Source organism: Eretmochelys imbricata, chromosome 1, assembly GCF_965152235.1.
Source record: "Eretmochelys imbricata isolate rEreImb1 chromosome 1, rEreImb1.hap1, whole genome shotgun sequence".
Taxonomy (NCBI): Eukaryota; Metazoa; Chordata; order Testudines; family Cheloniidae; genus Eretmochelys; species Eretmochelys imbricata.
The window spans coordinates 237,308,822-237,332,732 of NC_135572.1; the positions used below are offsets into that span (position 1 = coordinate 237,308,822).

Consider the following 23,911-nt stretch of genomic DNA (forward strand, 5'->3'; position numbering starts at 1 on the left):
TATCCTGCGGGACCAGCCTCCACACACAGCAGCCCAGGATTTGGAGAGTACAAAGATGAGCTTTACGCCACTTTTGTACATGCACACATAGAATCATAGAATATCAGGGTTGGAAGGGACCTCAGGAGGTCATCTAGTCCAACCCCCTGCTCAAAGCAGGACCAATCCCCAATTAAATCATCCCAGCCAGGGCTTTGTCAAGCCTGACCTTAAAAACTTCTAAGGAAGGAGATTCTATCACCTCCCTAGGTAACGCATTCCAGTGTTTCACCACCCTCCTAGTGAAAAAGTTTTTCCTAATATCCAACCTAAACTTCCCCCACTGCAACTTGAGACCATTACTCCTTGTCCTGTCCTCTTCTACCACTGAGAATAGTCTAGAACCATCCTCTCTGGAACCACCTCTCAGGTAGTTGAAAGCAGCTATCAAATCCCCCCTCATTCTTCTCTTCTGCAGACTAAACAATCCCAGTTCCCTCAGCCTCTCCTCATAAGTCATGTGTTCCAGACCCCTAATCATTTTTGTTGCCCTTCGCTGGACTCTCTCCAATTTATCCACATCCTTCTTGTAGTATGGGGCCCAAAACTGGACACAGTACTCCAGATGAGGCCTCACCAATGTCGAATAGAGGGGAACGATCACGTCCCTCGATCTGCTCGCTATGCCCCTACTTATACATCCCAAAATGCCATTGGCCTTCTTGGCAACAAGGGCACACTGCTGACTCATATCCAGCTTCTCGTCCACTGTCACCCCTAGGTCCTTTTCCGCAGAACTGCTGCCTAGCCATTCGGTCCCTAGTCTGTAGCTGTGCATTGGGTTCTTCCGTCCTAAGTGCAGGACCCTGCACTTATCCTCATTGAACCTCATCAGATTTCTTTTGGCCCAATCCTCCAATTTGTCTAGGTCCCTCTGTATCCTATCCCTGCCCTCCAGCGTATCTACCACTCCTCCCAGTTTAGTATCATCCACAAATTTGCTGAGAGTGCAATCCACACCATCCTCCAGATCATTTATGAAGATATTGAACAAAACCGGCCCCAGGACCGACCCCTGGGGCACTCCACTTGACACCGGCTGCCAACTAGACATGGAGCCATTGATCACTACCTGTTGAGCCCGACAATCTAGCCAACTTTCTACCCACCTTATAGTGCATTCATCCAGCCCATACTTCTTTAACTTGCTGACAAGAATACTGTGGGAGACCGTGTCAAAAGCTTTGCTAAAGTCAAGAAACAATACATCCACTGCTTTCCCTTCATCCACAGAACCAGTAATCTCATCATAGAAGGCGATTAGATTAGTCAGGCATGACCTTCCCTTGGTGAATCCATGCTGACTATTCCTGATCACTTTCCTCTCATGTAAGTGCTTCAGGATTGATTCTTTGAGGACCTGCTCCATGATTTTTCCGGGGACTGAGGTGAGGCTGACTGGCCTGTAGTTCCCAGGATCCTCCTTCTTCCCTTTTTTAAAGATTGGCACTACATTAGCCTTTTTCCAGTCATCCGGAACCTCCCCCGATCGCCAGGAGTTTTCAAAGATAATGGCCAATGGCTCTGCAATCACATCCGCCAACTCCTTTAGCACTCTCGGATGCAGCGCATCCAGCCCCATGGACTTGTGCTCGTCCAGCTTTTCTAAATAGTCCCAAACCACTTCTTTCTCCACAGAGGGCTGGTCACCTCCTCCCCATCCTGTGCCGCCCAGTGCAGTAGTCTGGAAGCTGACCTTGTTCGTGAAGACAGAGGCAAAAAAAGCATTGAGTACATTAGCTTTTTCAACATCCTCTGTCACTAGGTTGCCTCCCTCATTCATTAAGGGGCCCACACTTTCCTTGGCTTTCTTCTTGTTGCCAACATACCTGAAGAAACCCTTCTTGTTACTCTTGACATCTCTTGCTAGCTGCAGCTCCAGGTGCGATTTGGCCCTCCTGATTTCATTCCTACATGCCCGAGCAATGTTTTTATACTCTTCCCTGGTCATATGTCCAACCTTCCACTTCTTGTAAGCTTCTTTTTTATGTTTAAGATCCGCTAGGATTTCACCGTTAAGCCAAGCTGGTCGCCTGCCATATTTACTATTCTTTCGACACATCGGGATGGTTTGTCCCTGTAACCTCAACAGGGATCCCTTGAAGTACAGCCAGCTCTCCTGGACTCCTTTCCCCTTCATGTTAGTCCCCCAGGGGATCCTACCCATCTGTTCCCTGAGGGAGTTGAAGTCTGCTTTCCTGAAGTCCGGGGTCCGTATCGTGCTGCTTACCTTTCTTCCCTGTGTCAGGATCCTGAACTCAACCAACTCATGGTCACTGCCTCCCAGATTCCCATCCACTTTTGCTTCCCCCACTAATTCTTCCCGGTTTGTGAGCAGCAGGTCAAGAAAAGCTCCCCCCCCAGTTGGCTCCTCTAGCACTTGCACCAGGAAATTGTCCCCTACGCTTTCCAAAAACTTCCTGGATTGTCTATGAACCGCTATATTGCTCTCCCAGCAGATATCAGGAAAATTAAAGTCACCCATGAGAACCAGGGTGTGCGATCTAGTAGCTTCTGCGAGCTGCCGGAAGAAAGCCTCATCCACCTCATCCCCCTGGTCCGGTGGTCTATAGCAGACTCCCACCACTACATCACTCTTGTTGCTCTAGAGGTGCCAACTCTATGGGTGCTCCAGCCCCGGAACACCCATGGGAGAAAAAAATGGGTGCTCAGCACCCACCAGTTACCCGCCAATCTGCTATTCAGCAGGCCCCACCAATCAGCTGTTTGGCAGCGGGCAGTACTGGGGGGGGCAGAAAGAGGCAGAGTGAGGGCAGGGTGCACTTGGGGGAGAGGGTGGAGCAGGAACAGGAGTGGGAAAAGGCGGAGTGAGCGCGGGGCCTTGGGATGAGAAGAGATGCAGTGAGGGTGGGGCTTTGGGAGAAGGGGGGAAGTGGGAGCGGGGCCTTGGGGCAGAGCAGAGGTGGAACACCTATCCGGAAAAAGGAGAGGCAGCCCTGTGTGTGCACATGTATTCACAACTTATGCTGTGTGTTCTTTGACTGTAGCTGAGGATCTGACCCAGCCTTATGATGTTCTGTATGGGGAGAGGAAGAGACTTGGGTTCTACCTTAAACATTCTTGAAGAGTTTTCAACTGCTGCATTTGTAAGGGGTACTTTGGTCGGTTGCACATCCCCATATTAGAACTATGTACACCAATTCCCCATAGTGATAAATACCAGTGTTGGAGCGTTTCTTGTGGCTGAGGGAAGATGTGGGGGGTTGAAGGGACATTGCCTGAGTGACATTTGCTAGGGACATTCTGCTTCCAAAATCTTGAAAGAGGCAGAATGATGCTGAGGCAGTGTTGGAGAGATGCAAATTTAGAAGATGCAGCATGCAGGCTGATGAGAGGAAGGGAAAGAGAGACAATTGTACCAGGATCCTGAGCTGCCCTCCCCAGCCACCCCCGCCCCCTAAAAGTCTGTAACTGGTATTAAAACTGAGAGAGAGTGGGGCTCCAGCAAACATGATGTACTAGGCCCCCAAATTTCTCTCAATGGATCTACATGCCCTTCCCTCTCTCTCTCCCCACCTTCCCCCCCTTCCTCCCCCACTGCTGTCAGTCAATCAGCAGGGAAAGAATGAGGGACTGGCCATGTTCCCACCGGATCTAGACTCACTCTCTTTGGAGAGTGTAATGCCTCTGCCCTTGCTATCATTCACATGAATCTTGAACCCAAGGAGTGAAATTCATCCTTGTGCTGGCCTTCTCTAAAGGGGTATATTTTGTCCAAGATTCCAAGATTCAGTCTGTTTACTTCTTGCTTCCCTGGTGAGGAAGAGATTCCCCTTCCCCATCGCCAAAAATATCTGGCATTACAAAAGCAGATTAAAATGAGTGCCACTGCAGATACAAAATGGAGCATGAGAAAAAATAAGTCTGATTTGTGGGACACTAGTTCCTTTGCTTCTTTGTAAAGCCATGAAGTATCTCAGCTACCAAAGCTAAAGTGACTCTTGTTTTGGTTGAGACAGATAACCTATTGACCAAGAAAGATTTCTAAAAGGGACAACTTCCTTCCTTCCTTGCCACTGAATTGTCCTCCCAATCCCCATCACCAGCCAGATACTGGCTGCCCGTGCATGGGTTTGTAAATTAGGCAAAATTAAGGCTGGTTTTCTTGAGCTGAGCAGTCAGGGGTTTGTTTTGCAAAAAACAAGGCTAAAGGCTGGTTTAAGCTTAGATCTTGGTCCCATTTCAGCCCCTTGAGTTTGCGGGGGAAGAAGTTGGTTCGATTTGGCCTCTGCTCTACATTACCCATAGGACAATGGATAGCCTTGGTGTTTTCTAAAGCAACACCACATTTGTAAGTTACTTATCCACATTCTCTATAATTTAGTCTTAGGATGTATGTGTCTTGTGGCATGTCTTTTCATGCTGTTGATGTAAAAGGAAACTTGGAAAAAATCTATGGCATCTATTAAACTTTCACCAGCCATCAACACAAAGTACTTAGAAATGTCTTTTGGTATTTGTTTATTATACAAAAATAATCTCATAGAAACAACATCACTAAAGTCAGTTTTTTGAGGAATAGATTTGTACGGTCATAGGAGACTGTTTGACTTGGGTAATGTAACGCCTTAGTAGGGAATATCTGCAAGTCAAAGCCCTGGGAGAAGTTTTCTTGTCTACAGAAGTAGACATGCATTATGAGTAAGTTCTCGGTGCAACACAGATGTTGCTAAGATAGCTCTTCCATTAACAATTTACAGAGAAATGCACACGCCCAATCCACAGCTGTCCCTTGTGGCTCCATTAGTGATAACCGGTGTCAGTTAAAGCTAAACAAGAACTAAAATAAGAAATCTACTTTAACCTGTTGTATTGCAAAAAATATTTGCCTCACAGCTTATTCAAATAAGCAAGACTGAGAGTAAGGATCCTAACTAAGTAGCCCTGTTTTCAAAGGTGCTGATTATGCACAGACACACTATATATTTTTACATGATGACAGGTGGCATAAAAGTTTTACTGGTGTGAGTTCGGGATAGTTATGGAGGTCATCCCAAGCAAGTGCTGTTAAAACATTTATACCACACCGCAGTATCATGTATTTTGGGTGTGTAACCTATCTTACTGAAAAACTATTCCAGAAATATTTGAGGTTTAAAATATTTTATTGGAATTATTTTTCACATTTCTCTGCCTGCAAAGCAAGGCTGCCTTAGTCTCATGACTCCAGCTGTACAGGCCTCAGAGGGAGAGAGAAATTATAACACAGAACTCTCTTCTTTAAAAAAAAAATCTCTCTCCCCTTTTTGTTAAACAAATCAGATTGTCATGATTTAAAGTTTTATTAGGGCTGGTTGAAATTTCTCCTTTCAAACTTTTTTTTTTAACAGAAAATTGGGATTTCAACTAAATGAAAATGTTTGTGGCCACTGTCTACTTTCCTTAAAAAATAATTCATTTTTTTCATTGGAAAACTAAAAATGATTCATTTTAGGGGGTGGAGATGATTTTTTGATGGAATGGTGAAATTTTCCCTACTGGAGGAAAAAAGCTATTTTCCAAACTCCTCTATGTCTGATATGTCGCAGTCTTCCAGGATAAGAAATAAGTACAGAAGACCTTTGAAAAAGAGAGAGCAGGCAGGGTTCCCAGGTCCCTAGTAAGAGATACTCCTTTTTCTATTTCCAAAGGTGCCTGAGATATTAGACCCAAAGGATAAAATTTTCAAAAGTAACCCCTGATTTTGGTACCCATCCTGAGGCACCTTGGGCCTTGTGAATACTGTGCGTCATCCAGCAATTGGAGTTCGAATGGCTCCCAACGGTGCTGTGGCTTTGTGTACTGAGAAGCCAAGGCAACAGGACTTTAGGGAGCCACATGACCATGTTCCAAGGCATTGGTGCTTCAGCTCCTCCAGCGCATCAGGAAGGAGTTGGGTGGGAAATTTTCAAACATAGAAACTGGATTCCTCCCCCAGACCTCTCCCACAGTCCTTCTTCTCTCCCATCCTGGGACGCTTCTCTTTACAGCCCTCCTTTGTGTGGAGTAACATAGCAATGAATCCCCACAGTGCATAACCTGCGAAACATTTTGTCTCCTTGCTATCACATGTAAGGAGTGGTCACCAAGTTGCAATCTAAAGATTAAACAAGAGTAGCGTAAGTCAGCCAGCCGTTCTGGGGTTTGTTTTCATATTTTATTTTAAATCTCTTTATGTGAGCCTAGCGCTCCTGGAAGGTGCCAAATAGGCAGCCCCAGAGACTCAGCTATTTATTCACAGAATAGGTATAGTGTTGGCAGCAGCAGTCCTAGCTTCCCGGCACTACCGTGGTAAATTTGCCTCTGGATGGACTACATCTATGTGTGAGAGGGTAATTCAGTACTAGATCTCTCTACTAAGACTACTGATAAGGGTGTCAGTTGGCACCAACTCCTAGCAGTATTGTGGTGTGAGAACTGGTCTGAGATTGCCAACAGCCATCACCTGGTGATAACAGTCACTGCTGAATTGGCTTGAATTGGAACCTGTGCAGTCAGACATTGCTAACCTGTGGCCTTGATCCCCAAGGGGGTCGCCTTCATTTATGTGGGAGGATATGAACCTGTTTCCTTTCCCGACCTATTTTTCTGCGGAATGGGATTTGCTCAGTCACGCTTATCATTCTAAGATCCTTAAAATTGCATTTTATTTTACCCTCCCCCCACCCCCAGCTACAGTACCTTTGCAGAATTGCAAATCTTTGCCTTTTGTGCTGACAAGATGAAGTTGTATTTTTTGACACATGCCTATTTTTAAATCTTGAGACAGAACCTGTCTTCATGGCTTGCTGACAGATGTGGTTTTTCTGGCTGCCACTTAGATCAGGAGCATCCTGTCAAGCATAAGACCACAATCTTGTCTGCTGAAGAAGATAACCCTAAGCATGTTTTATTTCTAAACATGTAATTGCTAAACAAACTTGTACGTGTTTGTTTTGTAATGTGCAAGCCATTTTTTTCCTGTATGATGTCCAGGATTTATACTACTTTGTGATGATGGATTGTATTTCCTTAAGTCCATTTGCTCTATAATTTTTTTAAACCTTGCAACTGAGCTTTGGTCTACACTGCGGGGAGAATTGATCTAAGTTACGCAACTTCAGCTGTGTGAATAACATAGCTGAAGTCAACGTTCTTAGATTGACTTACCGTGGTGTCTTCACTGCAGTGAGTCGACTGCTGCCGCTCACCCATCAACTCCGCCTGCGCCTCTCGTGGAGCTGGAGTACAGGAGTCGCTGGGAGAGTGCTCGGGGGTCGATTTATCGCATCTAGACTGGACGCGATAAATCTATCCCCACTGGATCGATCACTGCCCACCGATCCAGCGGGTAGTGTAGACATACCCTGAGTAGATATATTGACTGAACCAAGTAGAGCTTTTTTAAAAGCTTTAGATGGAACAAATCAACTTATTCAGAGAATCTTGAAGGAAAAAGAACCCACTGATTTGACTAACAATGCAAGAAAATATTAGAGCATGAAATAGTTAAATAGTTCTTAGTATACTGTCACAACATTTCTCATTTAGTTCTATTTATCTGTTCATAAATGGCTGCATTATGCCTGATGTATTACCCATCATGTCATGATCATCAAATGGAAGTCAGCTGGCCCTGCGTAATCAACTAGATTCCTCCTTTGTTCTTTTCTGCCAAACAAACAAACCATGTGTTCCTTTGTTTCCTCACACAGGGCCTGATCCTGGTTTGTGATGAGCACACCCAAGTATCCCATTGATCACAATGGGATTTGCAGATGCTCTTCACCAGTCAGAATCAAGCCCTTATAAATGGGAAGGAAGGGTCCAGGAGAGCTGAACAAATTACATGGCTCAAATATTAGGGGTGAAATGCAGGCCCCATTGAAATCTATGAGAGTTTTGCCATCGACTTTAGTAGGGACAGGATTTCACCATAGGTCTTTTGACATTTTGTTGTTTGGTTAGTTGTTGGTTTTGTTTCAGGGCATCATTTTCAGGTTGAAAATATTAAGCACAAATTTTCAATAATAGGTTCTTGAGTTGAGTATGTCAAACAGGTGGATGGTCAGTTGGGTTCCCCCCAAAAAAGCAATTAAATTCACAACATGAATAAACAGATCCATATTCCATTAATCATTTTGGACCTGCAGCTGTGTATTTTGTATATTCAATTACTTGTTCTGCTTGTTTATGCTCATGTAAGCATATTTTCATTCATGATATAGGAGTCTGCATGACAAGCTTTCTTGAAAAATACTCACTAGTCAGTGTTCCTGGATTGATTTGATTTGTTCCCCCAACTCCAGGAACCCCAGGAACTTTATTAAATTCTTTCACAGTGTTCATGATATGTGTAGACCTCCCCACCAGCACCCTCAATCTCCCCTTCCCCCTACCCACCCTTCTTCTGGTACTCCTCACTGGAAAACTAACCAAGAATGACAAGCTTTTTAGAAATGTTTTTGTTTTGGACACCATCTAATATTTAGGAATATAAGAGTAAAAACCTAATAGGTCACAGAGGTAATAGATGAAATAAATATCTAGGTCTGGATACACAAAGGGACACCTAACTTTTAGGTACCTTGAAAATTACTGGAATCCACAAAAGCATGAGTTATGCACTAATGCTAACTACACAATGAATGGGAAGAGACAAGTGCCTGAGAATGAGATCCACAAAAGCCAGCTCACTAGGGCAGCTCACTGCTTAAACTAGCCAGTCAGAGATGCTGACAAGAGGTGTGTGTCCTAAACCCCACCCCTTTGTGAAGTTTGGTGTCTAAATCTGGGCTGCGGGGAGGCACCTGTTTCTGCTAGCAATTCACAGCCAGTACCCCCCTCTCCTAGAATCAGGCAGCTTAGGCGCTTAAGCTGTTCCTTGTGAGAACGGCTTAGGTGCCTGCTTACCCACACAAAATGGAGGAGGCTGCCTCCCTTATCTCCTTTAGCCCAGTGATTAGGGTTCCTCATCCAGGATATGAGATCCAGTTCAATTTCCCTTGCTGCCTGATATGAAAAAGGGATTTGAAAAGAGGAGTTTCCATCCTCTCAGGTGAGTGCCCCACCCACTGGACTATAGCATGATTCTCACTCAGTCTCTGGCCCAATTGCTATTTAATTAAAGTGGAATGGCTTCAACAGGAAAGATTCAGGGTATCCACATCAGAATATCCCAGAGTCCAGTGGCTACAGCATTCACTTGAACAATTGAAGATCCCTTCTCATCAGGCAAAGCAGGAAATTGAACTGGGGTCTCCCACCTCCTGGCTGAGTGCTTTAACTGCTGAGCTAAAGGTTATAAGGGAGGCCCCCAATCTACCTGGCCATTTTGTGTTGAGTTAGGCATGTTCTCAGCACCATACCATATCAGGCCCCACAGTTAAGATAGACAGAGAGGCGCTTGTCTTCAGCTGATGTGAAAGCTGACGCATAGGCAGGACATAGGAGTGGGACACTGGCCTGGGGCACTGGTGTGCATACCCAGAGGCAGGAACTTAGGCATCTAGGGAAATTTTACAGCAAAACTTTGGGTGCTGTTAGTGAGTTTAGGCACCTATAGCTTTGGCGTCAGCCAAGCAGGGATTTTGTGGATTGCAGTGGTGCCTAAAACTTGGCTTCAGGTGCCTAGTGAGGATCTGGCCCCTAGTTGCTATCAGGGCCATGAAGTATCTGGTATTAAACCAATACAAAATACTTGATCCTAACCAGAAAGCCAAAACTGGGTAACTTTTTTTTCAGCAATTTTCTAAATCTACTAATTATCATTAGTAACCATTTCAAAGCCAGCCACACATGGATCCCCTGCCCAGACTGAGGTCATTACCAACATGAAATGGCATAACTGGGAAACAAGTAGCAAAATAAATAAATAAATACAACAAAATAAAATGTCAACCAGCATTAGTGCCATGATGGTTTTGGTTATACTTTATATTAAGGATACATTTATAAGTAGCTTCTAATGGTTAATAAATTATTAATAGTTATTTTAATACATGGTTAGTCAATTGCTATAGATTGTTACAAAGTCCAAAGTTACAAAGCCAGTGATTTTGTTTATAATCCTGTTTTATGCCCATCTTCAAGATCTTGTATTGATGTGCTTATAACCTCCTATAACACATACTACTCATGTATGTAACTTGTTTGTAACAGCTATTTATGGACGTAACTTTAATATAATGCATGATTGAGTTTTTTGTCTTTCTTGGTACTAAAGTTAATTAGATAAAAAGAGAAAGAGGCTCAGATTATTCAATTCCAACAGTTCCATGCAAGCCCATTGGCCCTGATAGTCTACTTTACCATGGAACAGGATACTGCATTATAGTCAATATTCTATGCAGTCTTTCTTATGGCAGAATTTTAAAATGCAGTTGTCAGTGTTTGAATCGGAATGATTTATCTAGGAATAAGGAAAAGCAGCATACAAAAAATAACTGAGTAGGTGAAACCATGGAGTTAGCAGACAGACAAGTGAGAATATACAGGATGAAATATGAAGTGAAACCATTGCAGAACTCCTTTAATAAGGTGATGACAGGAAGGCAACATTCATGCAGGCATATCCAAAGAGCTATACTGGTAGGATGCTCTTGCACTGATTGTGGATGGAAGATCACAAGGGAGAGGCCAAAGACCTTGTTGCACCAGGGGACCTCAGAGAGACCAATCTGCATGACATCCTGGTGTGCAATCACAAATTTTGGAAGAAGGCTAAATAAGTCATTGACCATAGTAGGGAAGTGGCAAGGAAGAAGAAGAGGGAGTGTGAATGAAAATAAAAGTTGACCAGTACATGAGTGTCACAGTGAGTGGTTTAATCATTTTCAAGGCCAGTGACCTAACAATATTTTTGTGGGGTAGTACAATGGAAAGATCATTGTATCAGCCTTACATTTGGTGCAATAGTGCTGTTAAGAGATCTGTGATAACTAAGGGTGCGCCTACAGAGGAATAAGAGACCTGCAGTGTGGGCCGCAGCTGGCCCTGGTCAGTAGGATCGGGTAGATGTTTGGGCTTGCGCTGTAGCCCAGGCTCTGGGACCCTCCCTCCTTATGGGGTCCCAGAACTCAGGCTCCAGCTGAGCCCGAACATCGGCACAACAATTTTACAGTGCCAAAGCCAGAGCCGTGTGATGCCAGCTGACCTGAGCCAGCCGCAGATGTTGAATTGTTGTGTAGACATGCCCTAAATGGCAGTGTGGATTAACACAGTAGCCCAGGGGTGGGCAAACTTTTTGGCCTGAGGGCCACATGGGGGTTGTGCAACTGTATGGAGGGCCGGGTAGGAAAGGCTGTGCCTCCCCAAACAGCCTGGCCTCTGCCCCCTATCCACCCTCTCCCACTTTCCCCCTCCCTCAGAACTGCCAACCCCTCCCCCCTCCTTGACCCCTGACTGCCCCCTCCCAGGACTCCCACCCCCAGGACCCCACCTCCTATCCAATCCCACCCCCCACCCCCGTCCCCTGACAGCCACGACTCCTATCCACACCCCCGCCCCAACCACCTCCCCCCCCCGGGACACCACCCCCTATCCTACTCCCCCTGCTCCCTGTCCCCTGACTGCCCCTCGGGATCCCCTGCCCCTTATCCAACCCTCCCCCCCACCCCCGCACTCCCCGCCCCTTTACCATGCCGGAGCCAGCCACGCCACTGCACTGCCCAACAGGAGAGGCAGGCCAGAGCGCCGTCCACATGGCGGCGTGGCTGCAGGGGAGGGGCCGGGGTCCCCGGCCGGGAGCTCAGGGGCCAGTTAGGACGGTCCCCTGGGCCGGATGTGGGCCACGGGCCGTAGTTTGCTCACCTCTGCACTAGCCTCTCACTTCTAGGCTCAAATCCAAATCTTTTCTATCTCAGAGACATAAATGAGTATGGTAGTGTCTGTGTAGGTTTTAGCTCATATCACAACCTCTACCACTGTATAGAAACAAAGGGACATGATTGAAAGTCAGGGAAAATCTAGAAGTGCGGTAGTGATGGTGTCTCAGGTCAGGATTAAAATACTAATAACAGATACATTTAAAATTAAATTACAACATTTTTATCCACCAAAAGCACAATTCTGCTACCCACCAACATTGCCAAAAAGCACAGGCTCCACGTTTATGTTCCAGTCCGCTAAGTACACACTTACCTGGAGTACTGGAAATTCCTAGAATCAGAAATGTTGATTGGGAGATACTGTTCTCATTACCAGCAGCACATTTGCCCTGAAATTCTTGTTGAAATTTGTAGAAGCCATCATCGGTCATGGTCGTGTCTCGTTACTTTTCTGAATTTACCTTATGTATATAAATTTCAGAAGAAGGACACATGTAGTTGATTTTACTTATTAATGCAGTATATCACTGTACTAAAAGGTGTTTCTTTCTTTTACAGGAAAAATAATGACCATGTAATACATTTTGTAGGCAGACAGCAGGTAGAGTTATTTAACAGCTATATTGAATAAAGACACACACATGAAAATAAGGTATTGTTTTATTTTACAGGTGACAGGGAAAAGTCTAGAACCTTCCAGTACTGGGACCTTTTAGTGATAGGAGAATAAAGTGAAGCCCTTTTGGTGTGCAGACTATTCTCTTTCATCTGCATTTAGTCTTTCACTTGACTTGTGAACTGTGACCTTTCAGTTGACCTGTGATCTCATAAATTCTGGAAGCTGGTACACACAAATCACTGCAAAAATCAACAAAAGCAACAAGAAGCAGCTCTTCATGATCAAAACCAGAGTGGAGAAGTTGCATACAAGCAAGGAAAAGGCACAAAGCCTGCAAATGTGTTGGGAAGCAGTGAAAGCTCCATTGGTTGTTTTTGATATTTAAAACTGGACTGGAGAAAAACTACTGTAGGTATAATCCTGCATTGGCTGGAAAATGGACTAGAAGGATTAACTTGGTATTTCCTATCTCTATTCCTTCCAGGTTTCTACAATATATTTTTCAGTTGTAGGAAGGAGCAACACATCAGACCATACTGTGATCTCATTTATGCTAGTGCACTTCCACTGACTTCAGTTTGGCCTACGATGATTAAGGATAAAATCTTGGCCTTATTAAATTCAATGGCAAACTCCCGTTTGACTTCATTGGGATCATGATTTGCTCCTTAATGACTATTTTCCTGTTTCTTTCTGTCTCCTAAACTAAAGTCTTAGGGCTAGATTGTGGCAGCTGTTCTACAGCTTGATGTAGGAGGTGGTGCAGAGCAGCTCAGCACGATTTCTGCCAGTGCTGCTCTTTGTGTGTGGGGCGGAGCAATTCACTCCATCCATTAGGATTCATACAGGCCAGTGCAGAGGAGTGGCTGGAATCAAGGTCTCACCTTCTCGCTGCTCCTCCTCCTCCTCCTATTTTGGGCAACCTGTTCCCTGGTTGTCAAGGGAAGTCAGAGCAAACAATGCGTCTGCTCCCAAAAGCCCTTAAGGAGCTCTCTAAGGTGCGGGAGGCTTCTTCCATGTCCTTGTGCAGTGAGCCAGAACCTCTCCCAATCTGGCCCTTAAATACAAATAAACTCTGCAGGTCAGGTGGCTGCTAAACTTTAAATCCAACACAAAAATATAGTTCCTGTGGTGGGGATCTCAACCTTTGTTGTCCATCACAACATAATAGAGAGATGGCCATATGGGCCGACTTATCTTCCGTTGATGGCACATATCATTCACTTTCTGTATGGAAACATAATATTTTGAAAGTGATTAATATATTTTTAGTTCAAACCTTTTCCACAGCTTGGACCAGTGAAGAGAGTAACTCATGAATCAATTGCCTGGACAATCTCCACTGCTATTTGCAATCACACATCCCAGTGGCAACTAACTGATAAACTAATTTTAGGAAAGTATTTAGTGTATTTTTAGCTTTGTTCAATATGATTTAGCTACCTAAACTAAAAGAGCCAGCACCGTGTGAACAATCAACTCGGCAAAAACCCAGCAAATGCTTCATATATCTCCAATGGTTCACAAACTACTGGTATGCAGTGAATATAATACCTTGAATGCTCTAGTAATATACACTAATTCTTGGATAAAATTCTCCCTTGAATCTCACTTTGTTCACAAATTGCAATTAATCCTAATCTTAGATTTTCCTGTACATCCCAGCAATATACAATTCAGCTCTTCCCAATGTGATTTTTAAGAATGGCAGATATTCAGTAACTTAGAGCAAATACTGATAATCACTTGCTTCATTAGGCTTCTGTGCTATTAAATATCTACTGTCATCTGTCTAATTCCTCCTCATTTCCTTAGCAAAGTGATTCAATCAGGCATGTGTTATCTTTCCTAGATCCTTTTCTGACCAGAGGGTAGTGTGTAGGAATGCAGTTTGTCAAACACATTGTGTCTGAAATCCTTTGTTGGGGAAGTGTGGGGGAAAGAGATTTTAAATTGCCTCAAACACTTCATCAAGGCCATTCCCAGGTTTTTTTATATCTGCTCATTCAGAAAAACAACCATTCCTTTATGATGTTTTATTCACTTTCTGTTTGCATGTGACTATATGTAATTACAGTACAGTACAACATACATTATACTCTCCAGGGGTATGCATGTTCCACTAAAAGTTATTTTGTATTTTAGCAAGGTTTTAGAATCATAAAGGTGACAACATTTGTGGCTTTAAAGGACATGGGAGAACTTGTCTGTCCTTTCTGCTTGTGGGGGGGGAACTGTGTGAAGGTATTGGAGGACTAGCAGCACTTGAGTGGTGGTAGCTTAGATCCACACTAGAGTGATTGTGTGAGCAGCTGACAGGTTGTGCCCACTTGAGGTTTAGCTGGTGCCCCCTGAAACACTGGTCACCTTGATTTAAAAGCATCAGCACACGCAGGTTAAGGATATTGGTGTGTGGATGGGACTCAAGTTAACTGCAAAGTGAAGATAAGCCCTTAGAAGCACAAGTCCTGTTGAAAGTCTAAATCATCTATAGGGACTTTTGAAAATCCCATGCTTGCACCTTAGGATGATAAAAAGAAAGCTGATCCATAGTGTCCCCTGGCTCTTAAGCATCATAGGATGGTTGGTATGCCATTATATGTTATACACAGAGAGAGGATGAAATAGTGGGCTTGCTGGAGAATGACTACATTTCTGGCAAAGAAAGAGAATGAAAGGAGATTTAGAGTATATAAAAAAGAGAGAGAAATATCCATGCATAAAACTAAATATAAAATGCCTAAACATAATCCTTAGTGGATTCACCACTTGAAAAATAGCTCTCTGAGAATTTCAGAAACCTTGACAGACCAAAAAACCCAAAAACCTGGGCCTCTAATTGTAAAACTTTTTACCAAAAAGAAAAAAGAAAAAAAAAGGCAGTGGCTTTAGTCATTCAGTTCAGATAACCACCTTTGAGCCAGGAAACTCCATGGGATTGACCTTTCTGAATTTCTTCTGCATTCTTCCATTGGGAAGCAGGGTTTGCAACCCTCATCATATGGTGAAAAATTAGGATCTGGCCCCAGAAATCCACAAGAAGTACAGGGTCCTGCAGCACCTCTTATGGCTCTCCACTGGCTCTGGTCCCTGGTACCCTGCCTCCATCCCAAAGGAGCTATACTACTAGGTCTTCCCCTTCTAGGCCTTCTATGGTGTACATGAATTTATATAGGTGTAAACGCACACAACTTCAGTCTGTGGTGTAAATTTCACAGCCTCTCCATTTTATTGCAAAACTGTATTCTCTTTTCTTTGAGCTTTTACAGTATATGAAAGATTCTTGAAAAGTAGATCATTTAATGTTATAAACTTGGAAAGGAACAAAAATGATTAAGTGTTTCAGTACTCACTACATTCTATTAAATGTTCAAAATACATATGGCTGCAAGGATACAAATTCCAGTGGGCTCTGATAGTTCTAATTTCTTCTTAAATTCTGTGCAGCTTCTTTACCTACTCATGTAATCTGTCACTAAAAACTTTAAATGATATAGTCACAAAAATAACCACATTAATGTGATGTATAAGTCTGAAGTGTAGGTGTAATGGATCCCAATGGATGCTTGTTTTGTAATTTATGGTGCTCATATGTTGATTTTAAACCCTTATTGCTATAGCATTCATTTGCCTAATGGGACACTCTCCAGATGGAAGATAAAAATTACGCTGACAATGGAACAATGGACCTGTGAAATTGATTAGAGTTAATCTGCAATGGGATTTTTTTCAGTACTTGTGTTTTTTCTCTCTCTCTTTCTCTCTCTCTTTCTCTCTTTACAGAGGGTATGAACTGTATGAACAAAGATCACGGGTGTGCACATATCTGCCGGGAGACGCCCAAAGGTGGGGTTGCCTGTGAATGTAGGCCTGGCTTTGAGCTTGCCAAAAACCAGAAGGACTGCAAATGTAGGTAGATGGAGACGAAATATCAAATGCCCCAACATGTCTTATTTTCCACATTGCTATTATTTTCCAGAGATAAAGAAATCAGCTAGGCTTTGGCCAGAGGTGATTCAGACTCTATCAAGACCATTAAAGTGTGTTCTTTTTGTGAAGTACTTATTTGGGGGAGGGTGAAAAGTTTTTTTAGGAGTACAGCCTCAAAAGAGATTGGTCTAATGTCAAACCTTCAACCTGAACTCCCCTGAATAAATACTGGGGCAATTCAGATCCAACTTTGAAATTTACAGTTCAACACCATTTCTCGTCTTGAACAGAGGAAATGGGAAGGTGGAGAAGATGTTTTGTTTTTGAGGGGAGAGGGCAGGGAAAGGGGATGGGCAGGGGAAGAGGCACTTAATCCAAACTGTATTTAGAAAGCAAAAACATCCACTATAAATGAATGCATATCATTAGGATTCTATCTTACAAGACAGTCATGTTCTCTTGAAGTGGCATTGAGCATTAGAGCCATAAAATGAAGTGCACCTACTTTTCATATTTAAAAGACAGAAAGGTTTTCAGTAGTATTGGTTGCATTGACATGGACTACTGCCTTTGGCATTACTAGGAAGGCACATGGCCATATAATACATGACATTCTTGAATACCATATTTTAGATGATGGAACACAAGCATGTCACCCAGTGCAATTGGGAGCATAGGATTTTCCATACAGGGTAAGACAATGGATCCTTCTGTAAGAGCCTTATCCACAGCCTGCTGAAGTCAATGGAAGTCTTTCTATTGACTCTAGTTGGCCTTCAATTAGGCACTAATACCTTAACTTGCCTCCCTAACTAGAAGTTTTGGAAGGGATCAAGGGACAAAGAATTGCTGTTACATTTCTTTAATGCTTTATGGAATAAAATGCCAAAAAGGGCCATCTGGTTTCCCCTTAAGGGTGATATTTTTGCCATGATCTTTGCTCCACCTTAACCTCTTTCTTCATGCGCCCTCCCTTGGTTAAATGCGATAAGCGATATTTTTCTGAGTGTAAAGAAAAAGATTATCTTTGAATGTCACTGAGAAGTGCCACAGATTAATGCACATTTTATCAATATTTTAATGAAAAATAAGAGCACACAGTAAAAAAAAAATTAGTGTTCTAGTAGAGTTTTAAATGTGTTTTAAAAGTGAACATTTTGTTAGCTGACTGTGTGCAATCAGAATTTAAGATGGAGATTAACTTTACTTAATAATTATGCTTGTATTACCTGTATGCACATATCTGTATGTTCCTAGTGGAATATTTGAGCCTTCATCGGTGGAAGATGGTGATAGGAGAATTGGGGCCTCTACCAGTTTCATATTACTAGGCACATCACAATTCAGATGAACAAAAGACCTGAATTTATTCAGTACCCTGCAGAGTTCAAAATGTAGTTTGAGTTATAGTGAATTTTTTAGATCCCTAACCAGGGGCCCTGAGTCTTCCACAGCCACAGAATTTGTTGCAGAATCCTCATCCCCATTTGCTGCAGAAATGTGCTCAGAATCCTACAATAACTTTTTACTTCTAGCCCTTCTGAGTGTAAACTGAGCACAAACCAATACAGTGATATCTGTATGAGTAGTGAGACAACCTGAAACAGTAACTCTGGGAGGAATGAGCTGGCTCATTTATCTCTATGAAAGTCCAATACTGAAATGTAATGAGGATTTAAATGTTAATATTTGTAACAGTTTCATCATTGCAATCATTTGAATGAATTGGCTGAATCCTGAGCTGCACCTTTTTCAGCACTAAGTACAGCTGAGTCAAGGAGCTGCAAAAGAGAGATTTGCACCTTGGTCATCCTACATTAGCTCTGGCACCATCATAGATTAGAGCAGCCTCGGGGTTGCTCTAAAGAATTCTGGCTTATTTATGCTGATCAGGGATTACCAGAACATGCCACATCCCTTCCTGCTGCTGACCTTCCCTTTAATATTAGGGCTAACTGGGAGTGGATCTCACAGAGGCAGTAGAACAAGAGGTGATTTCCCCCACACTGGGTGAATTGGATAAGCATATTGGATGGCATTTTTGCAAGCAATCTATATTAGCCTAAATCTGCTTCAAGTCAAGTTGTGTGTGTGTGTGTGTGCAAATTATATGCAAATTATATTAAAGGAATGTTGAGGTTGAGAAGTCAAGCATTCAAAATTTAGGAAATGCCCATGCCATCCTAATTTAGCCCCTTGTGTGTATGCATTATGATACAGTTTTTAATTACACCATCAAAGAGATTTTTTTCCACAGAACTCCTGCCTCATTCAGTGCATAAGATGGTTGGTGCTCACTGAGTATTTTGTTTTATCCTCACAGTTCAATGTGTGGACCTGCACATTATACAAACCCTGCTCTGAAGACAGAATTATTCATTTCTTCATGGTCTTTTCTGCGTCATTTATCATTGTGATATCTGAGTGCTTCACAAACATTAATGAATTTATCTCCACCACACCTCTGTGAGGTAAAGTGATATTATAGCTCCGTTTTACAGATGGGAATCTGAGACACAGAGAGTAATGTCAAAAGTGTCCACCAGTTTTACATGCCCAATTTGAGACATGCAGGGCTTGGATTTAGAGTACTTGGTACTTTGTAGCACTTAATATTTTCCAAGTACAGTTCCCAATTACTTCATTTGCATCTGTAAGTGCTCAGCCTCATGTTTCTCAAGTTGGGCACCCAGAAAATTAGGAACACATAAGTAGTGACCATCTGTGAAAAGTTTGGTAATGACTTGCCAAACATCATATAGGAACTCTGTCGCAGAGGCAGGGATAGAATCCAGTTCTTCAGCGTGGCATTCAACTTCCTTAGTCATGAGACCTTCCTTTCTCTTTCTGCAGTCCCCTGCCTACTCATTACACACTTACCGGCTTCTGCAACAAACGAGGCAGGAGTTCTACAAACCACAGCCATCACTGCACAACCTGAATTCATCACCTGAGTGGATCCCGCCTGTGCATGGAATGAGGCAGGGTCCTGTGGGAAAAGAAGTATGTGATTATGTAATTAAAATATCATAATACATAGACACAAGAGGCTCAATTTAAGTTACATGAGCAACCTCAAATCTGGCATTTCCTCATTTTTGACTTTGCAACCTAAACACACTTTCAGTGTAGGTTTTTTAAAATGTAATGCCCTAGGTTTTAAAAAATGGTGACTGAAAGAACAAAAGCAAGTCAGGAATGAGAGCGGGGTTGGATGGGGCAGCAAGGGGCAGTCGGGGTGGGGAGTCAGGGGGTGCTCAGGGGACAGGGAGCAGGGAGCAGAGGGTGGTAGATGGGGTAGGAGTCCCAGAGGTACCGTAAGGGGGCAAGAAGCCGGGGGGGTCAGATAGGAGACAGGGGCCAGGCCACGCCTGGCTGTTTGGGGAGACACAGCCTCCCCTAACTGGCCCTCCAGACAATTCTGGAAACCCGATGTGGCCCTCAGGCCAAAAAGTTTGCCCACCCCTGCTTTAGATCCACCACACAGACCTCTGCCATTTGAACTAAAGGAGTAACTGATAGCAATAGTAGGTGGTCATCCTCTTAGGACCACCCACCAGAGTGGCATCAGACACACACTTTGCCAGTGAGTTTCACAGATATTTGCTGACATCAGAGGAATGTTGAAATTCAGGAATCTTGGGTTCATTGCCAAGGTCTGGAGAGAAATGTGCTCTACTGAGCACAATCCATTCATCCTCTTTTCCCATTCAGACTGTTCCTTAGTTTGCCTCCTCTGCGAAGGATCCAGGATGTACCTCTGCACCTCCAAATATACCCCAACAATCCATTGTCTTCGTTTGTAAACAAGGTCCACACCTGTTGTTTATTTCTTCCTGTAAATTTCCTTTCTGGAAGATTTTGCAATCTCTTGATTACCATTTGGGTCAGTATGCAAACAAATATCCATTGTGAGACGTACAATGCCCAATACGCACATGACCAGACAGAGAGATGAGTATCTGTTACCTCTTGCTTGAAAAGAACCTGTCTGAGACATGTCACCTCTTGGTTACCTGCTTTAAGAACATAATTTGCAGTACAGGCACGTAACTCCTTAAATATTATCTGCACATACATGTTGCCATGATTATGATGACCAGTGGGCTACTGGCTCTCAGTAAAGACATGACATGTCATCCTTTAGTGAATTATATGCATATATCTGACCCCAGGGACCCCCTATAAAACTTTATGCACTCTGTGCCATCTGCCAGTTGGCACCAACAGGTTCCTGGGTCACAGTCCTATAATGAAAAGTGTCGGGCAACCTTAACTATATAGACAACTTTACCTGCACCCACCTTTAACGACTTCACTGAGAGCAGACTTAGGCCAGTGCATGAGTACTTTCAAACATGCAACCCAATATGTTTACTCTACAAATCAAAACCTTCTCCCACGCCTTCCAGCACCCTCCAGCTTCCCCTGAGAGTGTTGTGGTGCAGTTAGGTACTGTCAATACAAAAATCTGCAGAACGTTGAAAATTTGGGGCAGAATAAAATAAATTTAATATCAATATTAGTAAAAAAAGCCATGCTGTACTCCTAGCTTTATTCAATGCACATTGTATTCAATATAAAACTCTTTTTCTTTTTTTTTTAGTTTATCTGAAGCTGCCACAAATTGCCAATGTGCTGCACCAGCTGTTACAGAAACTCCCAGCACCCAGGCTACAAAATGTAGATCTAGCTTATTGAAAATTACATGGTGTCTTGGCAATAACATACACTTCAGCCACATTTGGTAATAGATAGGGATGTAATTATCCTAATATTTTTTAAATTGTTGGATACTAAATACTAGGTTCAAAATCTGATCAGGTTGTAAATATAAATCCGTCTAATAAGGCACACAAAGATGTTAATGTGGCTTAAGAGGGTAAGCTGGCTAACTCCTTAAAATAGCTTAAATTCTAAAGCCACTTTAGAGTGTTAAGCTTTAAACTATCCTTGTAACATACATTTTTGAGGTCACTCTCAGTTCGATTCTGAGTAGCTTGAGAGAGCTCAAAAATGTGTACAAATCAGATCTGGTTTAGATATTCATCACACATATGTATTAAACATTAAAATAATGTTATTAAGGTTGCAAAAGCAAGCACTCAAAAAAGTTAGGAAATGCCAAAATTAGTGTTGGTCACATACATTTGATTCTGCACTCCCTTACCCGTACCTCGTGTGTGTATTATGATACAATCTTTGTATAGAATCAGATACTAGTTCTTCCATAAGACACTTCTTTTTCTTCCAGAAGCTCCTTGTCCCCAGGGAAGGGTATCACAAAAGAGAACAAAATGAATGTTGGGGGGGCATACAGTTACCAGGCAGAATTAAGGTTGCAGAAGCAAGCTGAATTCTAAAGCTTGGTCTACACTAGAGTTAGATCAATGTAAGGCAGCTTACATGACCTATCTCTGTAAGCATCTACACTACAACTTTGCTCCCAGCGGTGTATGTGTATACGTACACAGTGTACGTGTATACTGACCTAATTACTCCACCTCTGCAAGAGGCGTAGCACTTAGATCGATGTAGTTAGGGCAACATAGTGTCTGTGTAGACACTGCATTACTTACATTACCTGTTGGCTGTCAGCCTCTGGGGGGAGGGGTTTTCCAGTTGTCAGTGCCCCACATAGTTAAGTTGTTGAAAGTGCTCCTGGCGAGGACCTGCACCACCAACAGAAGACATGAACCACTGCAATAATTGCTGTGGTAGCTGTATGTCAACCTAACTTAGGTCAATTAAATTTTGTAATGTAGACAAGGCCTTGGTGTTTGAACTTGCAACCTTAATAATGTTATTTTAATGTAGCTTTTTCCTATGGAATATAGCTATATATTTGAAATCCCTATTGTATTTAATGTCTAATTTAATCTGGCTTTTATCTGTTACTCATTTTCTGAGCTATTCTTCCTCATTTTCATGATTGTAAATGTTGTTTCTGAGGCAACCATCATTCTTCATATTAATTTAAAATGTTGGCCCATATGCGAAACTGTGTCTGAGGACCGCTTAGAGTAGCTCAGGATGGAGGTGAAAAAGTGGCCGTTTGCTTTCAGCCACCTTTGTGCTCTCCTGATCCTCAACTAATCTGAATAGGTCTGATTCTCTCCCCCTCCCCCCGTCCCCCAGCACAATTTAGAGGAGCCATATGGCTCCTCGAAGTTGCACCAGCTGCCAGTGGCCCTAAGGTGCTGTTAATGGTAGCCAGAGATCACTGGGGCATAGGGACACACTGGCTACACCCCTTTCCCCCTAGCAACATGCCCTGAGCTGACAGCCAGGAAGAGAGGGAGCATAGGATGAGCTGAGCTATGGTACCTATATCACCCGAAGATTCCCCCCTACACTGGGGTGACACTCCCAGGAGCAGGTAAGCCAGGTTTAGGATAGCTTTGTGCTGGGAAAGTGGTGACACAAAGCTGTCCCAACGCAACTGAGGATCTGGCTCATTACTTCTAATAATGACTCATTAGCATTACAACTTTAAGATCACATTTTTAAACTCTAAGGGTTCAATTATATTCTCTGCTGATGCACAAGGGGGCATGAATTAGGGAGCCGACTAGCCCATATGCTGCCATCTACAGGAAGTGCCAGTGGACACATGGTGGATATGCATATTGCTCCTGCTCAGAGAAGCAACAAAGAACACTTGTCAGTGCTTTGCCCTGGCCTTCGCTGTGAAATGCTGCTCTTTGCTGTTGAGAACCCTGTGGCAGAGAATGCATTACACAAAATGTATATTCTCCATAGATTGAGAAGCCAGGGAAGGATTTGGCCGATTATTTCTAATAGTGGCAGCTTACCCTATGCATATGATCCTGTTTTAGTACAGTGCCGTAGTTCTCATGGGATATAGCCAGATATTTTGATCTCTCTTAGAGTTCCTTGGTATTCACATATGTCTATCAAGGTGACTTCAGTAGGGTTATTCTAGTTTTACACCAGCTTTATGGAGAGAAGACTGTCTGGCCCATAAAGTCTAACAAATGTTTATCTTTTTCTTTAGTGAGAAATATTAGACACTAATTTGCATCCACTTGTTTTATCATAATAATGTAATGTATAGTATGCTACTGTGATTTACATTTGTTAAAAGGGCACTGTCAAGGTTGGTAGGTCAAAACATTTGACTTAGTTTATTGTGCATTTTTATTTCCATACATTCTGAACTCTAACTTATTCTTTTGTGTAGCCATATCGTGAAGTTTACAAGAAATCTCTTTGTAGAAAGCGGGTTTGAATTTCTTAGGCAGCTCACTATAATACTTTTCTATAAAAAAGGGATAGATCTGGATTTTGGAGGTAATATCGTGGCCCCATAAAGACAATCAGAGTTTTGCCATTGACTTGAATGGAACCAGGATTTAGCCCATTCAATGAAGAAGGAAAACTCTCCAACCTTTTGTTAAAACTAGAGATGGGCCTCAATTTATATATATGCAGAACTGGATTTCACACCCCAAAGTTCATAGTGGTCCAGCTTTGGAGTTTTGGTTCAAGTTGC

At 42.9% G+C, this 23,911-nt stretch overlaps 1 protein-coding gene across 1 annotated transcript in view; it reads left to right on the forward strand.

Annotated features, from left to right (window-relative positions):
• The window catches only part of SCUBE1 (signal peptide, CUB domain and EGF like domain containing 1), a 298,416-nt gene that overhangs the window by 144,460 nt on the left and 130,045 nt on the right, over nt 1-23,911 (forward strand). The window contains exon 5 of the mRNA XM_077807450.1: nt 16,249-16,374. Within this exon, the coding sequence (XP_077663576.1) occupies nt 16,249-16,374 (126 nt within the window). The remainder of the gene's footprint in view (nt 1-16,248; nt 16,375-23,911) is intronic.